The sequence below is a fragment of the Triticum dicoccoides genome, chromosome 5B (assembly GCF_002162155.2).
Source record: "Triticum dicoccoides isolate Atlit2015 ecotype Zavitan chromosome 5B, WEW_v2.0, whole genome shotgun sequence".
NCBI classification, from domain to species: domain Eukaryota; kingdom Viridiplantae; phylum Streptophyta; class Magnoliopsida; order Poales; family Poaceae; genus Triticum; species Triticum dicoccoides.
Window position 1 is genome coordinate 342,531,454 of NC_041389.1, and position 24,587 is coordinate 342,556,040.

Sequence of the window (24,587 nt, forward strand, 5' to 3'; positions counted from 1 at the left end):
TGCGTTAGTTACAGATTGCTACAGACTGTTCTGTTTTTGACAGATTCTGTTTTTCGTGTGTTGTTTGCTTATTTTGATGAATCTATGGCTAGTAAAATAGTTTATAAACCATAGAGAAGTTGGAATACAGTAGGTTTAACACCAATATAAATAAATAATGAGTTCATTACAGTACCTTGAAGTAGTCTTTTGTTTTCTTTCTCTAACGGAGCTCACGAGATTTCTGTTGAGTTTTGTGTTGTGAAGTTTTCAAGTTTTGGGTGAATTCTTTTGATGGATTATGGAACAAGGAGTGACAAGAGCCTAAGATTGGGGATGCCCATGGCAACCCCAAGATAATCCAAGGACACCAAAAAGTCAAAGCTTGGGGATGCCCCGGAAGGCATCCCCTCTTTCGTCCACTTCCATCGGTAATTTACTTGGAGCTATATTTTTATTCACCAACATGATATGTGTTTTGCTTGGAGCGTCTTGTATTATTTGTGTCTTTGCTTGTTAGTCTACCAAAATCATCCTTGCTGTACACATCTTTTGAGAGAGTCATACATGAATTGGAATTTGTTAGAATACTCTATGTGCTTCACTTATTTCTTTTGCGCTTGATAGTTTTGCTCATAGTGCTTCACTTATATCTTTTGAGCGTGATAATTTTTGCTCTAGTGCTTCACTTAGATCTTTTAGAGCACGGTGGTGGATTTGTTTTAAAGAAACTATTGATCTCTCATGCTTCACTTAGATTATTTTGAGAGTCTTTAATAGCATGGTAATTTGCTTAATGTTAATATACTTGGTGTTCAAGATATGTGAAACTTTCCTTTGAGTGAATTGAATACTAAGATAAGTTTGATGCTTGATAATTGTTTTGAGATATGGAGGTGATAATATCAAAGTCGTGCTAGTTGGGTGATTATGAATTTGAGAAATACTTGTGTTGAAGTTTGCAAGTTCCGTAGCATGCACGTATGGTTAAAGTTATGTAACAAATTTGAAACATGAAGTGTACCTGGCTTGTGCATCCTTATGAGTGGCGGTCGGGGACGAGCGATGGTCTTTTCCTACCAATCTATCCCCCTAGGAGCATGCGCGTAGTACTTGATTTTTGATGACTTCTAAATTTTTGCAATAAGTATATGAGTTCTTTTGACTAATGTTGAGTCCCTTTCCGCCATTGCTAGCCTCTTCGGTACCGTGCATTGCCCTTTCTCACCTTGAGAGTTGGTGCAAACTTCGCCGGTGCATCCAAACCCCGTGATACGATACACTCTATCACACATAAACCTCCTTATATCTTCCTCAAAACAGCCACCATACCTACCTATCATGGCATTTCCATAGCCATTCCGAGATATATTGCCATGCAACTTCCATCATCATCATCATGAGATACATTACTTTTGTCATATTGCCATTGCATGATCATGTAGTTGACATCGTATTTGTGGCAAAGCCACCATGCATTATTTTTCATACATGTCACTCTTGATTCATTGCACCATCCCGGTACACCGCCAGAGGCATTCATATAGAGTCGTATCTTGTTCTAAGTTTCGAGTTGTAATCCTTGTGTTGTAATCAATAGAAGTGTGATGATCATCACTATTAGAGAATTCCCCAAATAAAAAGAAAAAAAAAGAAAAGAGAAAGGCCAAAAAAAGGCCCCAAAAAAAAGGGCAATGCTACTATCTCTTTTTCCACACTTGTGCTTCAAAGTAGCACCTTGTTCTTCATGTATTGAGTCTCATATATTGTGCTTCAAATTAGCACCTTGTTCTTCATGTAGTGAGCCTCATATATTGTGCTTCAAAGTAGCACCATGCTTTTCATGTAGAGAGTCTCATGTGTTATCACTTTCATATACTAGTGGGAATTTTTCATTATAGAACTTGGCTTGTATATTCCTACGATGGGCTTCCTCAAATGCCCTAGGTCTTCATGAGCAAGCAAGTTGGATGCACACCCACTAGTTTTCTTTTGTTGAGCATTCATAGCTCTAGTGCATCCATTGCATGGCAATCCCTACTCCTCATGTTGACATCAATTGATGGGCATCTCCATAGCCTGTTGATTAGCCTCATCAATGTGAGACTTTCTCCTTTTTGTCTTCTCCACACAATCCCCATCAATCATATTCTATTCCACCCATAGTGCAATATCCATGGCTCACGCTCATGTATTGCGTGAAGGTTGAAAAAGTTTGAGATTATTTAAGTATGAAACAATTGCTTGGCTTGTCATCGGGGGTATAGAAGTTGGGAACATCTTTGTGTGACAAAAATGAAGCATAGCCTAACTATATGATTTTGTAGGGATGAACTTTCTTTTGCCATGTTATTTTGAGAAGACATGATTGCTTTGATTAGTATGCTTGAAGTATTATTATTTTTGTGTCAATATGAACTTTTGTCTTGAATCTTTCGGATCTGAATATTCATATCACAATTAAGAAGATTTACATAGAAATTATGCCAAAGTATCACTCCGCATCAAAAATTCTTTTTTATCATTTACCTACTCGAGGACGAGCAGGAATTAAGCTTGGGGATGCTTGATACGTCTCCAACGTATCTATAATTTTTCATTGCTCCATGCTACTTTATCTACTGTTTTGGACTATATTGGGCTTTATTTTCCACTTTTATATTACTTTTGGGACTAACCTATTAACCGGAGGCCCAGCCCAGAATTGCTGTTTTTTGCCTTTTTCAGTATTTCGAAGAAATAGAATATCAAACGGAGTCCAAACGGAATGAAACCTTCGGGATCGTGATTTTCCAACCGAACGTGATCCAGGAGACTTGGATCCTACTCCAAGCAGTGCCCGAGGAGGTCATGAGCGTGGAGGGCGCCCCCCTGGGCGCACCCCCCTACCTCGTGGGCCCCTCGGAGCTCCATCGATGTACTCCTTCCTCCTATATATACCTACGTATCCCTGAACGATCTGACAGGAGCCAAAAACCTAATTCCACCGCCGCAACTTTCTGTATCCACGAGATCCCATCTTGGGGCCTGTTCCGGAGCTTCGCCGGAGGGGGCATCTACCACGGAGGGCTTCTACATCATCACCATAGCCCTCCGATGAAGTGTGGGTAGTTCACTTCAGACCTTCGGGTCCATAGCTAGTAGCTAGATGGCTTCTTCTCTCTTTTTGGATCTCAATACAATGTTCTCCCCCTCTCTTGTGGAGAACTATTCGATGTAATCTTCTTTTTGTGGTGTGTTTGTTGAGACCGATGAATTGTGGGTTTATGATTCAGATTATCTATGGAAAATATTTGATTCTTCTCTGAATTCTTTTATGTATGATTGAGTTATCTTTGCAAGTCTCTTCGAATTATCCTTTTGGATTGGCCAACTAGATTGGTAGTTCTTGCAATGGGAGAAGTGCTTAGCTTTGGGTTCAATCTTGCGGTGTCCTTACCCAGTGACAGAAGGGGCAGCAAGGCACGTATTGTATTGTTGCCATCGAGGATAACAAGATGGGGTTTTTTATCATATTGCATGAATTTATCCCTCGACATCATGTCATCTTGCTTAAAGCGTTACTCTGTTTTTACTTAATACTCTAGATGCATGCTGGATAGCGGTCGATGAGTGGAGTAATAGTAGTAGATGCAGAATCGTTTCGATCTACTTGTTTTGGACGTGATGCCTATATACATGATCATTGCCTAGATATACTCATAACTATGCTCAATTCTGTCAATTGCTCAATATTAATTTGTTCACCCACCGTAGAATACGTATGCTCTCGAGAGAAGCCACTAGTGAAACCTATGGCTCCCGGGTCTATTCTCATCATATCAATCTCTATCACTTTATTTACTTGCTTTGTTTTTACTTTGCCTTTACTTTTTACTTTGCATCTATCTATCAAAAATACCAAAAATATTATCTCTATCCGATCTCACTCTCATAAGTGACCGTGAAGGGATTGACAACCCCTAAGCGTTGGTTGCGAGTTGCTATCGTTTTGTGTAGGTACGAGGGACTTGTGCGTGGTCTCCTACTGGATTGATACCTTGGTTCTCAAAAACTGAGGGAAATACTTACGCTACTTTGCTGCATCATCCTCTCCTCTTCGAGGAAATCCAACATAGTGCTCAAGAGGTAGCATGGTACCGCATTGAATCGAGCGAATGTGGTTCGTCCAAGTAGTGCATGATAGCCGCTCCGGAGAGGGACGATGTCGAAGATTAACTCCTCGCTTTGGAAGTTATCCGGAGATCCGAAGACCACCTCTAGTGTTATGGAGCCCGTGCAGCGGGCCTCTACCCCTAGAATTACACCTTTAAAGGTAGTTTTGGTGGGCTTGATCCTTGAAGGGTCGATTCCCATTTTGCGCACTATGTCCTGATAAAGCAGGTTCAGGCTGCTGCCTCCGTCCATAAGGACTTGTGTGAGGTGAAATCCGTCAATGATTGGGTCTAGGACCAATGCGGTCGAACCGCCGTGATGGATGCTGGTAGGGTGATCCCTACGATCAAAGGTGATCTGACAGGCTGACCATGGGTTGAATTTCGAGGCGACTGGCTCCATCGCATAGATGTCCCTCAGTGCTCGCTTTCGTTCCTGTTTGGGAATGTGGGTAGCGTAGATCATGTTGACCGTTTTCACTTGGGGACGAAATTTCTTCTGTCCCCCAGTGTTCGGACGCCGGGGCTCATCGTCATCGTCATTGTGCAGCCCCTTGTCCTTGTTCTCGGCATTTATCTTGCTGGCCTGCTTAAAAACCCAGCACTCTCTATTAGTGTGATTTGCTGGCTAATCCGGGGTGCCGTGAATTTGGCATGAGCGGTCAAGTATGCGGTCCAGACTGGACGGTCCCTGATTGTTTGTTTTGAATGGCTTTTTCCGCTGGCCGGATTTTGAGCCACTGAATCCGACATTGACTGTCATGTCTTCAGTGTTATCGCCATTGTTCCGACGCTTATGTATGTTACGCCGTGGCTTGCCGCTATTGTCGCGGATGTCTGAAGTGCCTGAGTTTATTGGTGTGGTGCTGCTGCGAGCCAACCAGCTATCCTCGCCTGCGCAAAAGCGTGTCATGAGTGTTGTGAGGGCCGTCATGGATTTTGGTTTTTCCTGGCCGAGGTGCTGGGCGAGCCACTCATCGCGGATATTATGCTTAAAGGCTGCTAGGGCTTCGGCATCTGGACAGTCGACAATTTGGTTCTTTTTAGTTAGGAACCTAGTCCAGAATTTTCTGGCTGACTCTCCGTGTTGTTGGGTGATGTGGCTCAAGTCATCAACATCCGGTGGTCGCACGTATGTGCCCTGGAAGTTGTCGAGGAAAGCATCCTCCAGGTTTTCCCAACTGCCAACAGAATTTGCCGGCAGGCTATTTAGCCAGTGTCGGGCTGGTCCTTTGAGCTTAAGGGGAAGATACTTTATGGCATGTAGATTGTCACCGCGGGCCATGTGAACGTGGAGAAGGAAATCTTTGATCCATAATGCAGGATCTGTGGTGCCATCATATGATTCAATGTTTACGGGTTTGAACCCTTTTGGGAATTCAAGATCCATTACTTCATCAGTGAAGCAGAGGGGGTGTGCGGTGACTCTGTGCCGGGCTATGTCGCGACGCGGTCCGACTAAGTCTGGTCGGTTGTGTTCGGCCTGGCCAGACTTATTGTTAGCGTATCCAGCATGACGGTCATCGTCATGTGCTGTGGCGCGCCCCCGTGATCCATAGATCGATCTTGGTTGTCCTGCTTGTTTTCCAATATGTCTTGCAGGTCCTGTGTATTGCCCCGGACCATAGTAAACTGGCGTGGGGGTGCGAGCTGGTATTCAGGCTGATATGCCGTTTTATCCCGGCCACGAGGTTGCCGGTCAGCCGTGTGGCGCTCGAGTCCATATTCGTCGGCTGCTAGGACTTCTGTCCATCTATCTCTGAGCAGGTCTTGATCAGCTTGGAGCTACAGATGCTTCTTTTTCAGGCTCCTCGCAGTGGCCATAAGCTGGCGATTGAAGCGCTCCTACTCCACGGGGTCCTCAGGTCGCTGAGGCTAATCTCATCTTCAAAGGGGGGCATGTAGTTGTCTTCCTCCGGATACCCGTCCGTTGCCTGTTCGTCTGGGCTGACCTGCCCGTGTTCCTGCTCGGCCTGCTCGAAGGCAGGCTGATCGGGGTTGTATTCATCTTCGGCACCGTCCAGATTGTTTTCGTCTCCAGTGCCGGTATTGCTGTGGCGGGGCTTGGAGCAGCGCTGGCGACGCCCATGCTTTGCTTTCTTATTTGAGGGGTTATCCTCCATTGCCTCATCGCCATTGGTTTCTTTCGGAGTGTCCACCATATATGTGTCATATGAAGAGGTGGCTGTCCACCGCCCCGTGGGTGGTGGTTCTTGTTCTTCTCCTACATCGTCATCCAGACCGTCGATGTCTTCGGAGTCGAAGTCAAGTACGTCGGTCAAATCATCGACCGTGGCTATGAAGTGGGTGGTGGGTGGGCAACGAATTCCCTCGTCGCCAGCTTCCCACTAGAGCCGGACATAGTTCGGCCACGAGTTTCCTGACAAAGAGAGAGATTTTAGCGAGTTTAGCATGTCACCAAAGGGCGAGTGCTGGAAGATATCCACAGCGGTGAACTCCATTACCAGAGCCCAACCAGATTCGGTGGGCTCGGAGGTGCGCGGACTGGAACCTACAGCCGGATACGAGTCTGGGGGTCTGGTGTCACAGGCTTCCTTGGGGTGAAGTCTGTGTTCGGATCTACCACCGATGGGTGTGCAGCCTCTGGGGCGGGGTCCATCCACCCGTCCTCGAGCAACACAATCTGCCCTGGATTTAGGTCCGGGGCTCCTGCAGGGGCGATATCCCGAGCGTTGTCCATCAGCAGGTCTAAGCCGTGCTCATCATGACTGTCCGGCGCTCCTGGCATAGGCCTGAATCTGTTGAAGATCAAGTCTCCGCAGATATCGGCCGTGTAGTTTAGGTTTCCGAACCTAACCTGATGGCCAGGAGCGTAGCTGTCGATCTGCTCCAGATGGCCAAGCGAATTGGCCCGCAGTGCGAAGCCGTCGAACACGAAGATCTGCCTAGGGGAGAAAGTCTCACCCTGGACCGCGTTGTTGTTGATGATTGAAGGAGCCATCGAGCCTTGCAGCGACGACACAGAGGAACTCTCAATGAAAGCACCAATGTTGGTATCAAAACCGACAGATCTTAGGTAGGGGGTCCCGGTCTGTGCGTCTAAGGCTAATGGTAACAGGAGGTAAGGGACACAATGTTTACCCAGATTCGGGCCCTCTCGATGGAGGTAAAACCCTACTTCCTGCTTGATTGATATTGATGATATGAGTGTTACTAGAGTTGATCTACCACGAGATCGTAGAGGCTAAACCCTAGAAGCTAGCCTATGATGATTATGAATGTTGTGGTCGTCCTCCTATGGACTAAACTCTCCAGTTTATGTAGACACTAGAGAGGGCTAGGGTTTACAAGGAGTTGGTTACAAGGAAGGAAATATAATATCCGAATCGCCAAGCTTGTCTTCCACACAAAGGAGAGTCCCATCCGGACACGGGACGAAGTCTTGAGTCTTGTATCTTCATAGTCCAACAGTCTGGCCAAAGTATATAGTCCGGCTGTCCGTATACCCCCCTAATCTAGGACTCCCTCAGTCGTACTCCCCTCCGCATGGGAAACAACTGCCGAGTCTTCCCTGCCTCTGTGTCGTTCCCTTCCTAGGCCTCGCCGTCGTCCACCGCCCTGGTGCTCTCGACGTGGCCTGGTCAACGTGGTCAACGACTGACATGCATCTGAAGTGGACTGTACGTGGAGAGGCCGATAGCTAGGTCCACGGCCGCACGCAAGGAAATGCCTCCTTATTACGTGCAAAATAATGATTCCTCCACCTGACATCATGGACCCACCGAAAGGGCCTCTGTATTTTGCGAAAAAAGGTTACCGCCGCTGATAGCTCGGACCCACCAGTTATATCTTCGCACGCAAGGAAGTGCCTCCTTATTACGCACAAAAAAATGAATACTCCCCCTGTTAGCTGGGACCCAGTATAGTGGCAGGCTGACTTGTGGGCCTACTAAGTAGACGGGGACGGAGGGCTTTGTCAACTTAGTCAATATGCACAATTCTAGCTCCAGTGACCGTACGATGTCCATCCAACGGCTGTAGTGCTTCTTCAACCTCTGGTCTTCTTTCTCCAGCCGCTCAAACCAGCGCCGGTCGTGCCTCGTGCTCCTGCCTCCCGTGGCCGGTTGCGATGCAGCAGAGGCCTCACCGCCCCCTGCTACTCCCACCGCTGGCCAGGGCATCCCTCTACTCACCCACACCCCTATTATTTTGCGGCGATGGCAGCCTCACACCGCAGCGAACCAGTGAACCCTCGTACTCCTCTACGCGATGGCATCCACTACCGCGTCTTCCCCGGCTCTGCGTCGTCCCCTTCCTAGACCTCGCCGTCGTCCATTGCCCTGGTGCTCTTGGCGCGGCGTGGTCAACGTGGTCAAGGAGTGGCTTCCATCGGACATGGACTGTACATGGAGAGGCTGACAGCTGGGTCCACGGCCGCAGCAAGGAAGTGACTCCTTATTACGTGCAAAATAATTATTCCTCCACGTGACAGCGGGGACCCACCGTATGGGCCACCGTATTTCGTGAAAAAACATTTCCCCCTGACTACTGGGACCCACCAGCTACATCTTCGCACGCAAGCAAGTGCGTCCGGGCAAAAAAACGAATCGCCCCCCTAACTGCTGGGACCCACCAGCTACATCTTCGCAGGCAAGGAAGTGCGTGACAGTCGGGACCCACCTGGTCGAAGCGTACGTAGCATTGTCATTCTGGTCGCGAACGTGTACGTACATATATACTGGTGGATGTAGAGGCGTGCATGTGTCATAGTAGAGGCACGCACGTAGCATGTACACGTCGTATAGCGGCCAGGGTGCAAGAAAGAAAATACGGCCACGTATGTGTACATACGGGCGGGGTCTCGAACGCCTACTCGCGCATACATACGGCGAGGGCTCGTGTTCACGGAGAGGCAACAGAATGCGTCGTGTTCATGGGGAGGCAACAGAATGCGTCGTGTTCATGGGGAGGCAATGGAATGCGTCGTGTTCATCGGGAGGCAACGGAACGCGTGGCAGCCAATCGGCTGGGTCGGCACGGAATACATGGTCATGTTCATCGGGAGGGCTTGGACGGAACACGTGATGGAAACGAGGCCTGGCGTACCACACAACAAAGGAAATGGACCTCCTACGTTCGGAACGCGGTCCTGTTGATCGGGAGGGGTGTGGCGTACCGCAAAACGGAGGAAACGGACCTCCTATGGTCGAAACGGGGGTCCTGTTGATCGGGAGGGGTGTGGCGTACCGCAAAACGGACGAAACAGACTTGTGTTCGAGCGCTACGGTCGAAACGGGGGTCCTGTTGATCGGGAGGGGTGTGGCGTACCGCAAAACGGACGAAACAGACTTGTGTTGGAGCGCTACGGTCGAAACGGGGGTCCTGTTCATCGGGAGGGGTGTGGCATACCGCAAAACGGGACTCCATGGGATACTGTTCATCTCCACCGTCGACCTCCTCCAGCCTCCACGGACTACTGTTCATCCACCGTCGACCTCCTCCAGCCTCCACCTGTGACTGTTCATCCACGGGCTCCTGTTCATCCAGCCTCCACCGCGCGCTATTCCATTGGCTACTGTTCAACCACCCCTCTCCACGGGCTCCTGTTCAACCACCCCTCCACGGGCTACTGTTCGTCCATCCCTCCACCGTCTCTGTTCATCCAGCCCTCCACAGGGTCGTCCTATTCATCCAGCCCTCCACGGGGTCCTATTCATCCAGCCCCAACCGGCTCGATCGATCGGGGTCCTGTTGATCCAGCCCCAACCGGCTCGATCGATCGGGGTCATGTTCATCCAGAGGCAATGCCACGGGTCCTGTTCATCCACTCCCGCTGCTCATTGTTCATCAAAACCCCCTGCAATGCTCATTATTCATCCAGAGAGGCAGCATCGATCGGCTTCAGTTAGCAGCAGTAGCGAAGGAATCGCTCGATCAGGTTCAGTTAACAGCCATCGATCGATCGCTCGGGTTCAGTAACGCGTAGCCTGCAGTGCAATTGCTCGGGTTCAGTTAGAGCCCAACGCCTCGCTCGAGTTCAGTTAGAGCCAACGCCTCGCACACACGCGCATACGTGTACGAGAGAAACACGCATCGCTCGGCCCCCGACCTCCCACCGTAACCGGGAACTCCCCAAAATTTTCCTCGCCCTCGCTTCTACCACGTTTTTTTCCATCATGGATGTCCCAAAGAATGTCATGCAGCTGCGTCTCCGGCCCGCCTAGGACGAAAAGCCCATTTTCCGTCATGATTTTTTGTCATAGAAGTAGGAGCCCGCCACATCTATGATGATACCGGGTTTTGTCACAATTATTGTCATATAAGTGTCATATGTATGACAAAAAAAAATTCATTCGTCCCAAAATGTCACGGATGTGTCTTTTTTTTGTAGTGCATACTTTTATTTACTTACAACTCGAGAAGTATAACTCAATACTTAGAACAAAATATGACTATATGTGAATGCCTCCGGCGGAGTACCGGGACGGGCAATGATTCAAGAGTGACATGTATGAAAGAATTATGAAAGGTGGCCTTGCCACAAATACGATGTCAACTACATGATCATGCAAAGCAATATGACAATGATGGAGCGTGTCATAATAAACGGAACAGTGAAAAGTTGCATGGCAATATATCTCAGAATGGCTATGGAGATGCCATAATAGGTATGTATGGTGTCTGTTTTGAGGAAGGTATATGGTGGGTGTATGGTATCGGTGAAAGTTGTGTGATACAAGAGAGGCTAGCAATGGTGGAAGGGTGAGAGTGCGTATAATCCATGGACTCAACATTAGTCATAAAGAACTCACATACTTATTGCAAAAATCTATTAGTTATCGAAACAAAGTACTACGTGCATGCTCCTAGGGGGATAGATTGGTATTAAAAGACCATCGCTCGTCCCTGACCGCCACTCATAAGGAAGACAATCAACAAATAAATCATGCTCCAAATTCATCACATAACGGTTCACCATACGTGCATGCTACGGGAATCACAAACTTTAACACAAATATCTGTCAAATTCACAACTACTCTACTAGCATGTCTCTAATATCACTATCTTCATATCTCAAAACAATCATAAATAATCAAACTTCTCATAGTATTCAATGCACTTCATATGGAAGTTTTTATTATACCCATCTTGGATGCCCATCATATTAGGACTAATTTTATAACCAAAGCAAATTACCATGCAGTTCTAAGAGACTCTCAAAATAATATAAGTGAAGCTTGAGAGTTCAACAATTTCTATAAAATAAAACCACCGTCGTGCTCTAAAAAGATATAAGTGAAGCACTAGAGCAATATTGTCTAGCTCAAAAGATATAAGTGAAGCACATAGAGTATTCTAATAAATCACGATTCATGCGTGTATCTCCCAAAAAGAGTGTACAGCAAGGATGACTGTGGTAAACTAAAAAGCAAAGACTCAAATCATACAATACGCTCCAAGCAAAACACATATCATGTCGTGAATAAAAATATAGCCTCAAGTAAAGTTATCGATAGACAAAGATGAAAGAGGGGATGCCTTTCGGGGCATCCCCAAGCTTCGGCTTTTGTTTGTACTTGAATTTTACCTTGGGATGCCTTGGGCATCCTCAATCTTAGGCTCTTGCCACTCCTTATTCCAAAGTCCATCAAATCCTTACCCAAAACTTGAAAACTTCACAACACAAAACTTCAACAAAGAATCTCACGAGCTCCGTTAGTATAAGAAAATAAATCACCACTTTAAGGTACTGTTGCAAAATCATTCTTTATTTATATTGGTGTAAAATCTACTTTATTCCAACTTCTCTATGGTTCATACCCCCCGATACTACTCATAGATTCATCAAAATAAGCAAACAACACGCGAAAAATAGAATCTGTCAAAAACAGAATAGTCTGTAGTAATCTGTAACTCTCGAATACTTATGTAACTCCAAGAATTCTAAAATAAATTGGTGGACGTGAGGAATTTGTCTGTTAATCTTCTGCAAAAGAATAAACTTAAAAGCACTCTTCTGTAAAAAAATGACAGCTAATCTCATGAGCGCAAAGTTTCTGTTTTTTACAGCAAGATCGCATTAACTTTCACCCAAGTCTTCCCAAAGGTTCTACTTGGCACAAACACTAATTAAAACTTAAAACCCCATCTAACCAGAGGCTATATATATTATTTATAGTAAGCAGGGGCAAAAAGTAAAGAACAAAAATAAAATTGGGTTGCCTACCAACAAGTGTTATCGTTTAACGCCCCTAGCTAGGCATAAAAACACGAATAGATCAAGATATTGCCATCTTTGGTATGTAATCCATAAGTGGCTCTCATAATAGATTCATAAGGCAATTTAATTTTCTTCCTAAGAAAGTGTTCCATGCCTTTCCTTAACAGAAATTGGAATCTAATGTTTCCTTCTTTCATATCAATAATTGCACCAATCGTTCTAAGGAAAGGTCTACAAGAATAATAGGACATGTAGGATTGCAATCTATATCAAGAACAATGAAATCTACGGGCGCATAATTCCTATTTGCAATAATAAGAACATCATTAATCCTTCCCATAGGTTTCTTAATGGTGGAATCTACAAGATGCCAATTCAAAGAACAACCATCAAATTCACGGAAACCTAGCACATCACACAAAGTTTTTGGAATCGTAGAAACACTAGCACCCAAATAACACAAAGCATAGCATTCATAATCTTTAATCTTAATCTTAATAGTAGGTTCCCACTCATCATAAAGTTTTCTAGGGATAGAAACTTCTAGTTCAAGATTTTCTTCAAAAGATTGCATCATAGAATCAACGATATGTTTAGTAAAAGCTTTGTTTTGATTATAAGCATGAGGAGAATTTAACACGGATTGCAACAAGGAAATACAATCTATTAAAGAACAATTATCATAATTAAATTCCTTGAAATCCAAAATAGTGGGTTCATTGCTACTTAAAGTTTTGACCTCTTCAATCCCACTTTTATCAATTTTTGCATCTAGATCTAAAAACTCTGAATCATTGGGACGCATTTTAACTAAAGTTGACTAATCTCCAGTCCCATCTTTATCAAGATTCATATTAGAAAACAAAGATTTAATAGGAGTCACATCAATCACTTTTAGATCTTCATCATTATTATTTAGAAACTCTGGTTTAGCGACCATCTTATTAACTAAGGTGGCTCGTTTATCAGAAATTTGGCCTACTAAATTTTTAAGATGAGCAAACTGAGATTTCAAACCATAAAATTCTTTAGACATGTCGTCGAGCTCTTTATTCATATACTCCATAAAACTTTTTTGTTCTTTAAGCTCATTTCTGAAGAAATTATTATGCTCAAATTGCAAAGACAAAAAGCTTCTAACATTGTTTTCAATTTCTTCCAACCTCCCAAGGTGAGGATCAACGCTTTTTGGCAGAGCCATCAAAGCAAACAGGCACACCAACACACAAGAAGCAAGCGAAAAAGAGATGAACGGAAGAGGGATGAAGAGAAGGCAAAGGTTTTCGAAAATCATTTTAGAAGTGGGGGAGAGGAAAATGAGAGGTGAATGGCGAATAATGTAATGCAAGGGAGAAGAGTTTATGATGGGTACTTGGTATGGCTTGACTTGGGTAGATCTCCCAGGCAACGGTGCCAGAAATCCTTCCTGCTACCTCTTGAGCTTCCATTGGTTTTCCCTTGAAGAGGAAAGGGTGATGCAGCAAAGTAGCGTAAGTATTTCCCTCAATTTTGAGAACCAATGTATCAATCTAGTAGGAGACGACGCACAAGTCATCGAATACCTGCACAAACAATCAAGAACTTGCAACAAACGCGATAAAGGGGTTGTCAATCCCTTGATGGTCACTCGCAAAAGTGAGATCTGATAGAGATAGATAAATGGTAAAGTAAATATTTTTGGTATTTTTGGTTTATATATTAGAAAGTAAAGATTGCAAAATAGTAGATCGGAAACTAGCAAGATGTAAACGAGATTTAATAATATGGAAAAGAGACCCGGGGGCCATAGGTTTCACTAGTGGCTTCTCCCAAGATAGCAAATATTACGGTGGGTGAATGAATTACCACCGAGCAATTGATAGAAAAGCGCATAGTTATGATGATATCTAAGGCAATGATCATGAACATAGGCATCACGTCTGTGTCAAGTAGACCGACTCTTGCCTGCATCCACTACTATTACTCCACACATCAACCGCTATCCAGCATGCATCTAGAGTATTAAGTTCATAAGAACGGAGTAACGCATTAAGAAAGATGACATGATGTAGAGGAATTAACTCAAGCAATATGATGAAAATCCCATATTGTTATCCTCGATGGCAACAATACAATACGTGCCTTGCTGCCCCTACTGTCACTGGGAAAGTACACCGCAAGATTGAACCCAAAGCTAAGCACTTCTCCCATTGCAAGAAGATCAATCTAGTAGGCTAAACTAAACCAATAATTTGAAGAGACTTGCAAAGATATCAAATCATGCATATAAGAATTCAGAGAAGAACCAAATAATATTCATAAATAATCTTGATCATAAATCCCAATTCATCGGATCTCGGCAAACACAACACAAAATAATATTACATCGAATAGATCTACAAGAACATCAAGGCGAACATGGTATTGAGAATCAAAGAGAGAGAAGAAGCCATCTAGCTAATAACTATGGACCCGGTGGTCTATAGTAAACTACTCACGCTTCATCAGAGAGGTAATGGTGTTGATGTAGAAGCCCTCGATGGTCGAATCCCCCTCCAACAGGACGCCGGAAAAGGCCCCAAGATGGGATCTCACGGGTACAGAAGGTTGCAGCGATGGAAAAGTGGTTTCGTGGCTCCTCGTGATGTTTTTAGGGTATAAGAGTATATATAGGTGAAGGAACAAGGTCAGAGGAGCAACGAGGGGCCCACGAGGGTGGGGGCGTGCCTACCCCCCGAGCACGCCCTCCTGCCTCGTGGCTTCCTCGTTGCGTCTCCGACTTCATCTCCAAGTCTTCTGGTTTGCTTTCAGTCCAAGAAAGATCATCGCGAAGGTTTCATTCCGTTTGGACTCCGTTTGGTATTCCTTTTTCTGCAAAACTCTAAAATAGGCAAAAAAACAGAAAGTGGCACTGGGCCCTCGGTTAATAGGTTAGTCCCAAAAATAATATAAAATAGCATATTAAAGCCCATTAAACATCCAAAACAGATAATAATAGCATGGAACAATCGAAAAATTATAGATACGTTGGAGATGTATCAATCCGGTGAAAGCGAAGCGCACTCTGGATGCCCTGAAGTGGCCACCACTACCTCGGCCAGATTCCAACTATGTTCGTTGTATTAAAAAGACATATGATGAAGCGCAACGGTTAGGATGTAGTTCCAGTGATGCAAGATTATCACAACGAAGAAGTGGGAAAACAATTCCCCAGCTTGACGAACAGGCGAAGCAGTTGTGCCCCCCGCTCAAGGTGTCTAGCAGTATCGTCGCTAATCATCCGGGGCTAGTGCTCGGTACCAATCCTGCTGATTACCTGGGAGATGATGTATAGTTTGAAATGTTAGAGGTAGTAGAGATCTTTAGATACGAGTACGAGAAGCCTATCGTCAAACATGATCATCCTCCTCTAACAACGATGATGCGAAGATTGCATGAATGGTACATGGATACCTGCAGGAAGTCTGGGACAAACAGTATATTGCTGAGAATTAAAGAGGAGCACAACCTCATTGGAGTTGAGGTGATGCCTGTTGAATTTTTGGAGTTATTTAAGTTATTCAATCAAGACAATGCCCTCGACAAACAACTCATGACTTGCTAGTGGTTGTAAGTATTACTTTTGTGATTAAGTCTCTATAGCTTAGTTCTTTCATTACATGTATATATAATTATTCTCACTATATTATGCAGATTGAAGATTGTCAAATGCAAAAAAGGACAAATCTATGACATTGGGTTCATTAACCCAAATACCGTAAATGAATGGTCTGTTAAAAATAGAGTCAAAGATACTGGACAACTTGCTACAATCGTTACTTCAAAATCAAAACAAAGGGAAAATACTTTTTACTTACAACTTCAAGTGAGGTTGCTGTCTTGTGCATATTAGGTTTCGCTTACTTGAGGTTATAGTAATGTAATTGATGAGTTATGAGTCCGCAGCTTCCACTTTATTCTGAGATTAAGCTTGACCGGCGAGTAGTAATTGTCTTAGACTCGAGACGTAATGATCACTAGGAGTATGTAGACATGACTGCAATGCTCCATAAGTAAGTTCAATCAATCATTATCGCACCATATCGGCAACTTTCGTTCATTTGCTGATATCAAGTAATCATTTCCTTTGCCTGGCAGGGTTTGGAAAGAGTTCACCGGAATGGTTCCGGGTCTGCAGAAGGAGCTGCAATTTACACACCCCAAAGTAAGTAGTACTAGCTAGTTCTGTGCATCTCTCATTATTTCTTGTTTCATCAATACCTTTATCATGCTTCATTATCAGTTTGATTGAACTCTATTCTTGTAAAGTGCTTGCGGTAGGAAGGCGGGAATAATTTATGTGGATACTACGTTTGCGAGTTCATCCGCCACTCGACCTCTGAGCGGAGCTACTCTGACAAACAATATGAAGTACGTAAACAATATTCACAATTTTGTTTTATTACCATCAATTGTGTTGAGTTTCATTCATATATATGTATTGACACCCTTCTTTAAATTAGATGTGGCAGATGCGGGATGAACTCCTACCACATGATCGCACACAAGCAATTTAAGAGGAATTGGCGGGATTCTTTCTTGACCACGTCATACATAAAGACGGAGAATACCATGTGGAAATTGAAATGGATTTTAGATGTTAGGGATTGTAAGAGATGTTATATTGTATATATGTAGTAGCTTCGGATAGATATACGAAAACTTGTTGTTCGACCAATCTCGGAGAAAGAGAGGTCACTTCTCTCTGAATATGTTCATGACGATCTTGTGTAATTAATGGTTCCTTTATTTACTTACTAGCTAGCGTGTCGAGTTCTCTCTATATGTATAGTAGGTAGCGTCGATCAAGCACGGAGAAAGAGAGGTCACTTCTCTCTATTAGCTAGCTAACACAATATGAAACTCCTAAATTAATCCTCCAAAACCCCTAACCCCCCCCCCCTCTTAAAAAAACAAAAACCCAGCACCTGCGAGCTGCTGACGCGTGGCTGCCTTTTCGTCCCGGTTGGTGTTACCAACCGAGGCTAAAGGTCCTCCTGCCTGGGCGCCCCACAACGGCCACGTGGAGCCCCTTCTGTCCCGGTTCGTAAGCAAACCATGACTAAAGGTTTGGGGCTTTAGTCCCGTTTCTTTTGTCCCGGTTCCAGAGCCAGGACTAAAGGCCCTCTGGAACCGGGACTAGTACCTTGTTTTCCACTAGTGTAGTGATTCTATCCTTATTGATTGTTATGTTACATAATTGGTGTCATCCATGCAATGTCCCAATATCCATTCATACTTATTTCTGCTACTCCTTGCTCTTGAAGTTACGTGTACTTGGCAACTACCAAGTATTTTTTGCATGTATTACTTTGCTGCTACATACACTACTGCATCCAGTACATTGTCATTGCTCTATCAATTTGCTTGAGCAAGTACTTCTTTCAAGTATGGTTGAATATGACAACTCAATGGTCAAATCTTATAAGTATTCTCTCGCTCTCATTGTGTCGAATATAAATTAGGATTGTAATACTTCTCAACGAAGATTGTTGTGATCCCCTACAATTGTGGGTTATCGCCGACATGTCCTTCTTGCCGAGCCTATCGGATTCGGCCTAATCTTGTTGATGATAGTCGGGAAGTCTTCTTGCATTTTCCCCTAAGGATCAGCACACTGCAGTTGCAGTCATCACTGTTGAACCCTTGAATATATTCAAATCGCCTGATACTATATGTTGTCGCCCCAAACGCACAACAAGAAGCTCTAACCTCGTCATGGCAGTGAGGCAAAAAGAAACTTCGCTGGAGCTCGGTCGACTACATTCCAATTGATGATACTCGAGGAGGATCATATTCTGGAAGGCCAGCTCAAGGATGAAACATGGTACTACCAAATTCTCAAAACCGTACCTAAAACCCATAAAACATAACTATGGTTGGTCTAGCCAACATGCCACAAAAATCATCCGCATAAATGTCAACGTGAACATATATTGATAGAATTAGCAACATCTACAAAATGATGAAATGTTCAAAGAAAATTAGCACACTAAGGAAAGCTAGAAAAGGAGTGTTGAAATTGTTTTTCTCAAGAGGGAAAATTGTTTTACAGTGTGTACACCCCAAAAACAGCAATCGGGGCAGGGAAGAGCGTAAAGGCCAAAATTACTAAAAAAAACATACTCTTTAAACACTCGGTAACCCATGTGCTTACGCCCGTGTGGCTCCAATGTTTGATTCTTCCTCGATTTGAGCAAGAATCATCGTCGGATGGGTCAAGATATAACGAAAACCCCTCACATTGTGCTCCTTCCAAATCTCCCAAGACGAGCATGGCTAAATATTGCGAGCACCTTCTATGAAAATTTCTTTCTGCGCCATGGTAGTCCACAAATCCATGAATGGAGAGCATGAATGCACCCCAATCTTTAAGAACCTTCCAAATCCTAAACATCAAGTGACACTTAAAGAGAAGGTGCACTGCTCACTCTGGCTCCCACTTGCAAAGTTGAGAAAAGGCCACAAAGGGCCAACGGCAATGCTCACGATGGTTAGTTGTCCAAATCCTATTTTTAGTAATCAATCATGTGAAAAAATGCATTAAGGATCTTTCTTGGCTACGGTGGCAGTGGCGACTTCGTGAAAGGAACGAAAGGGTGCATGTGCAATCCAAGGTGAACTTCCATCCAATTGAGTCCACAACACATCATTTGAGATGCACCTAGCTAAGGCCTCCTTTGGTTCATAAGATGGGAGTGTCATAGGAATAGGAAAATCATAAGAAGTGAGATGACATGCATCTCATTTCCTATAGGGAAAGAGATGTCACTTGATTCATAGGATATGAATTTTTCCATTGAGTTTAGGCTAATGTTTTTTTCTTTGAAATGTGAAATATTGGTTTGTATCCTACGTAGGAATAGTAATCCATTCCTACAAACTAAACGTCTCCAACGGAATTTTTCGTACAAAATTCCTATCCTTTTAGAATTCCTATAAAATTCCTCCAAACCAAAGAAGGCCTAAGTTTTCCTATACATAAATTACAAAATTGTTAATTAACTACACTTTTTGTCAAAATACACGTTTTACAAGCCAGTATGGTATTTAAATGGAAAAATACTATAGGAACACACATTCGTTTTGTGCCCTAGGACTAGATCATAGCAAAGGAATTTTTTGTCTAACTAACATGGCAAACATGCAAGTGCATGAACAAAATGGTAGCTTAAGATTGTTGAAATATGGGGTGAGCTTTAGGCTCATCCAACAATTTCAGAAAAATCTCTAAGGGATCATGTAGGTGTCATGACAAGGGAAGTGGTGGAAGTTTAGTACCACCGGATTTTGAGAAACAGTTAGACCTTCTTATAAGGAATTCTCTTCCACATGCAATTGAAACTTGAGAAGAAAAGTGGTTTTCGCGTGCTTCTCCTCCGCCGCTTCTTATGGTGTGTTGGTCTTATGGGGATTTAGCACGATGACTTCCCGATTGACTACTATAACAAGTTGTGTCCGACTCCTGCAAGAGAGGGACGATTGCTTCAGTGCTTGTAGTCGTCGCTAGATCATGTACGAATTTGGATGCAATTTTTGTTATTTCTGGTGTTTGATGTATTGTCATGATTGAAGATGGATAGATTGGAAATTTCTGAAAACAAAAAAACAATTGAAAGTACTAGTATAATGCAATCAAGACCTAATTTAAGCTTACTTCCCGCTCCCAAGCAAGCAAAACACAATTGCAGAGAAACCTGCCGAGCCAGCCAAGGCAAAGCACCCAGAACCTTGTAGCTCCAAGGCGGAGGAGCTCGGTCGTGTCAGGCAAGTAGTGGCTACGGATCCAGACGGGATCCAGTAGCATCTCGACCACTCGATCCGGCAAGCCGACGCCACAGCCGTCCGTCCCCACAGGACCGGGGACACGCGAGGCTGACTCACAGATCACGCAGGCCTTGATCCAGTTGGGTCCCGCGGCCACGTGGCGTGTAACAGCAAAGCGTCCCAATTGGGCACCCTGGCCCACATGTCAGACCCGCGCACACGGCCGCTGCTGACTCACTGCGCTCGCCCCAAGACGCCATCTCGGTCGCGTCCAGAAGCCGAGAACGAGCCTTCACCGCGTATTACTATTTACCCTGCAGATGACATGTGGGGTCAACAGCGAGAACCCCCACATGCCATGGAGACGAGCTCGTTCTTACCCGAACACGTTTTAATTAAATCGCGGGGTACACGCGACCGCACGTCGCCCAAGCGTCCCGTTCCGCCCGCTGCGAGCACCACTTCTCTCCCCCACGCACCGCACGCCCAGCGCCACTGACACCCCGGACCCGCCCCGTTAGGCCCGACCAATAGGCGTTAAAAAATGGCCGCCCCGTGTGCCTATAAAAACAAAAGGGCGTCGTCTCCTCCTCGCCACTTCCTACCTCCTCTCTCTCTTCGTCTTCCTCCTCCCGTCTCGCGTACACAACGAGATAACGTGTGAGGTTTCTGGTTCTTCTCTGCCGGTTTCGGGGAGAGTTCAGCTGAGCTATCGGCCATGATGGAGGCGGCCGCAGCGACGATGCTGGAGGCCGGGGTGGGGCGGTTTCGTGGGCCGAGCCTCGCGGCGCTGCTCGCGGAGATGTGGGCGCCGCTGGCCGTGGCGCTGGCGGCGCTCGCGACGCTGCCCAGCCTGCTCGGCAGGCTGCAGGTGCTCATCCTCCGCCTCCGCTCACGCGGGAAGGAGGTCATATCCTCGCACATCTCCACCTACTACTCGTCCGGGGACGACGAGTCCGACTCCGACGGCGAGGACGATGATGAGAGCTCCGATGAGGCGGCCACCAGCTCGTCCGGCGAGGAGGAGGAGGCCGTGAGGAGGATCGGGTACTTCGAGGGCGCCGCCGACGGCCTCGACGGCTGCTTCCCGTGGGGCGGCGCCGTCGTGCGGACGTGGCAGGACCTGCCGAGGCGATTCTCCGGCGTCGGGTGCCGGGGAGGAGCCAGGTTCCCGTCCGGAGGGGGTGTGCAGGCGGTGAGGCTGTGGGGCGCCAGCATGGCGAGCGGGCAGGGGAGTGGCCAGGCGTGGTGGGACGCCGATGACAGCGGCCGTGGAGCGGTCGCAGAGGCGGCGCCGGTGGTCCTCGGGTGGCGGCGCGAGCACGCAGCGCGGAGGCGGCATCGGCCCCTCCGTGTCCTGCCCTCCGCCGAGTAAAAAAAAAGTTTGGAACGGGGAGTGGTAGGTGTGGCCGTGTGAATGTGAATATGCTTGGCGGAGATGCTGATTCCCGGGCGGCCCCACCTGTCGGTGGGCCGAATAAGTGGGTGATTGCTAGGGGTGGTTAGGGGTTACGTACTATTCAAACTTTGCTTATCTGGAAAGCAAGACCCGAAGATCGGCTCCTGCAGTGCAGTTGGGTCGATCTTCATTTGTAGCACTATTCTTTGAGATGGAAACGCTCGATTGCGCGTCGATCGCTCCTTCTGCCGAAATTTCCAATGTTGTGGAAAGTTGTTACTGTTGCTCCTTTTCGGTGGATTATGTCGAAGTTAATAAAACCATGTTGTCCATTGATCGATCTCCTTTTACATTTCTCTTTTGTTGGCGATTTGGTTGTGAACAATGAAAATGAATGCATTGTAGTTCATCAAAACACTTCGTATTATGTGTTGATAAGACGCCCGAGGTTACTTACCACGTTTACCACGCGGTCGTCGACCACCCACGTCGATCGGCTAAACAAAATTGTCACCCAAATCCTCTTCATAGGTCAAGCTTAGTTTCCTAGCAGTTTCTCCAGGACCCAATGCCTGACAGGCTGGAGTAAGTCTAAGGGCCTGTTTGGTTTCAAATAAGTCATTAACTTATAAGTCGAAAAGTGCAAAAAATGACTCATTTTGCCAAACAAACCCAATTTATAAGTCACCACAACTTATAAGTCATAAGTTGCTCCACTACAACTTAAACTTATAAGTCACCCCCTTTTGCGTGGGTCCCACCACCTGCATGATGCAGATTGGTGTGGGAAGATGTTGGAAGATAACTTATAAGTCAGGTGACAACCAAACAGACGTGACTTATAAGTCACTAGTTTTAAGTTACCTGACTTATAAGCCAGGTGACTTATTGAAACCAAACAAGCCCTAAGAGCATCTCCAACAGCCGCGCTAAGCGCCGCGCGTAAAAAATCTGTTTGCCACGTGCGCTTCGGCTGGTTTAGCGCGGCCGCCAGCGCTGGCTCCAGCAGCCGCGCTATAATGCAGCGCGCGCGCCGCTCCAGCGGAGCGCAAAAATACAACGCGCGCGCGCCGCACAAACCACATATACATTTCAAAGAAGAAGAGCAAAAATGATCAAACAAACAAAATAAATCAACAATAAATAGTTCAATTTCATTATCATTACAACTCAAACAAATAGTTTATCGTTCAGTACAACAAATAATACAATAAACACAACAAATAGTTCATGAATAATACAATGTCGAATGCAGAAATCATCATGCTCTTTGTCGTCCATACCATGCTCACCACTCTTCAATCAGATCATTCTGAAGTTCATTGTGCGTTGTGGGACGCCGAATGGCATGATATGAGGCAATAAAACGGGCTACCCTTTCAGCCCTCCGTCGCACTCGCACGGGATGTCCCAAGAGTTCATACTGTGAGTAGTCTAAATCTTGGCCACGCTCATTCTCGATGATCATGTTGTGCATGATCGCACAAGCGTGCATGATGTACCAAAGCATTTTTTGATCCCAAAATCTAGCCGGTCCTCTCACAATAGCAAATTGGGCTTGCAAAATCCCAAATGCTCTCTCCACATCTTTTCTAGTCGCCGCCTGAGCATTGTGGAAATCAAGATATTTCTTACCTTCCGGCTTTTTCAACGGCATCACGAAGGTTTGCCACTTTGGATAGATGTCATCCGCTAGATAATAGCCATAATTATACGTATGGCCATTTGCTACAAACTGCACAGGTGGCAACTCACCGTTTGCAATCTTATTCATCAGTGGTGACCGGTTGACAACATTTATGTCATTTAAAGATCCAGGCATTCCAAAGAATGCATGCCAAATCCAAGTCTTCTGATCGGCCACCGCTTCAAGGATTATAGTGGAACCCTTTTTTTGGCCATGGAATTGCCCATGCCATGCCTTTGGACAATTCTTCCAACTCCAATGCATGCAATCTATTGAGCCAAGCATGCCAGGAAAGTCGCGAGCGTTGTTCATCGCCAATAGCCTTGCGGCGTCTTCAGCAGTGGGAGATCTCAAATACTCCTCGCCAAACACTTGCACAATTTCCACTGCAAAGCGCTTGACACACATGATGGCTTGGCTCTCACCCATAGTCAAGTGATCATCAACTAGACCAGTCAGGATACTGTATGCCAACATACGCAAAAGCGGCTGTCACCTTCAGAAAGGTGCTATGCCCGAGCTCTCCGGCGGCATTCCTTCTTTGCTGGAAAAACCGGTCATGGCTCGCTAGTTTCTCTGCAATGCGCCTGAACAAGTCGGTGCTCATCCTAAACTGGCGACGAAAATACGACTCGAGGTATGTAGGATTCTCCACGAAATAGTTCTTCATCAATCTGTTATGGGCATCAATCCTATCTCCCCAAATTTTCTTCCGACCCATAACCGAACCACCGTGCTTCGGTTTTCTATTGATATGCATAGCTAGGATCATTGCAAGATCCTCTTTCTCTTCCATATCAAATTCTTCTTCGGAAGAATCATACGACGAACTCATCTACAATGTTCAATACTATACTATAAAAACTACAATTCAAAACATGCACCAAATTCATGAAGTTTGAGCAATACATACCTTGTAGGCGTTTTGTCGAACACCTTGCGGGCGCGACGCGGCAGCGAGCGCTCGGGCGCTGTTCCTCGGACGACGGAGGCGCGCGAGCACCGACTAGGAGGGAATGGGGCGGAAGCGCGGCGGCGCGGGGATAGGCCGGGGAAGCGCCTGAACGGCCGCCGGGGGGCGCGGGCGGCGGCGGCGGCGCGGCCGGATAGCGATGGAAGTGGGAGAGGAAGTGCGAGAGCGAGCGCTCGAGTGTGCCGCGCGCTGCAGCGGACGCCCGAAATACACCGCGGGATGGCGTTTCCGACAGCGCGCCCAACTAGTTATAGCGCGCGCCGTTTTTGCGCGCCCGCTAGAGCGACCCGCCGTGTTGCGCGCGCGCTAAAACCGACTAATTTGCGGCGCGGCGTTAGTTTAGCGCGGCTGTTGAAGATGCTCTAAGACTCCACGAGAACCCAAGTGGCTCCCAGCTTATCCGAGGATGCAAATTACGCGCCCAAGG

At 45.8% G+C, this 24,587-nt stretch overlaps 1 protein-coding gene across 1 annotated transcript; it reads left to right on the plus strand.

Annotated features, from left to right (window-relative positions):
• Window positions 1-20,691: 20,691 nt before the first annotated feature.
• On the plus strand, window positions 20,692-21,836 carry LOC119308807. The gene has a single exon (XM_037584963.1). It carries the CDS (start codon window positions 20,820-20,822, stop codon window positions 21,474-21,476), a length of 657 nt encoding a protein of 218 aa, XP_037440860.1. The 5' UTR covers window positions 20,692-20,819; the 3' UTR covers window positions 21,477-21,836.
• The last annotated feature ends 2,751 nt before the right edge of the window (window positions 21,837-24,587 follow it).

Coding starts and splice junctions, on each gene's coding strand:
- LOC119308807 (XM_037584963.1), top strand. CDS start 20,820: ATGATGGAGGCGGCCGCAGCGACGATGCTGGAGGCCGGGGTGGGGCGG.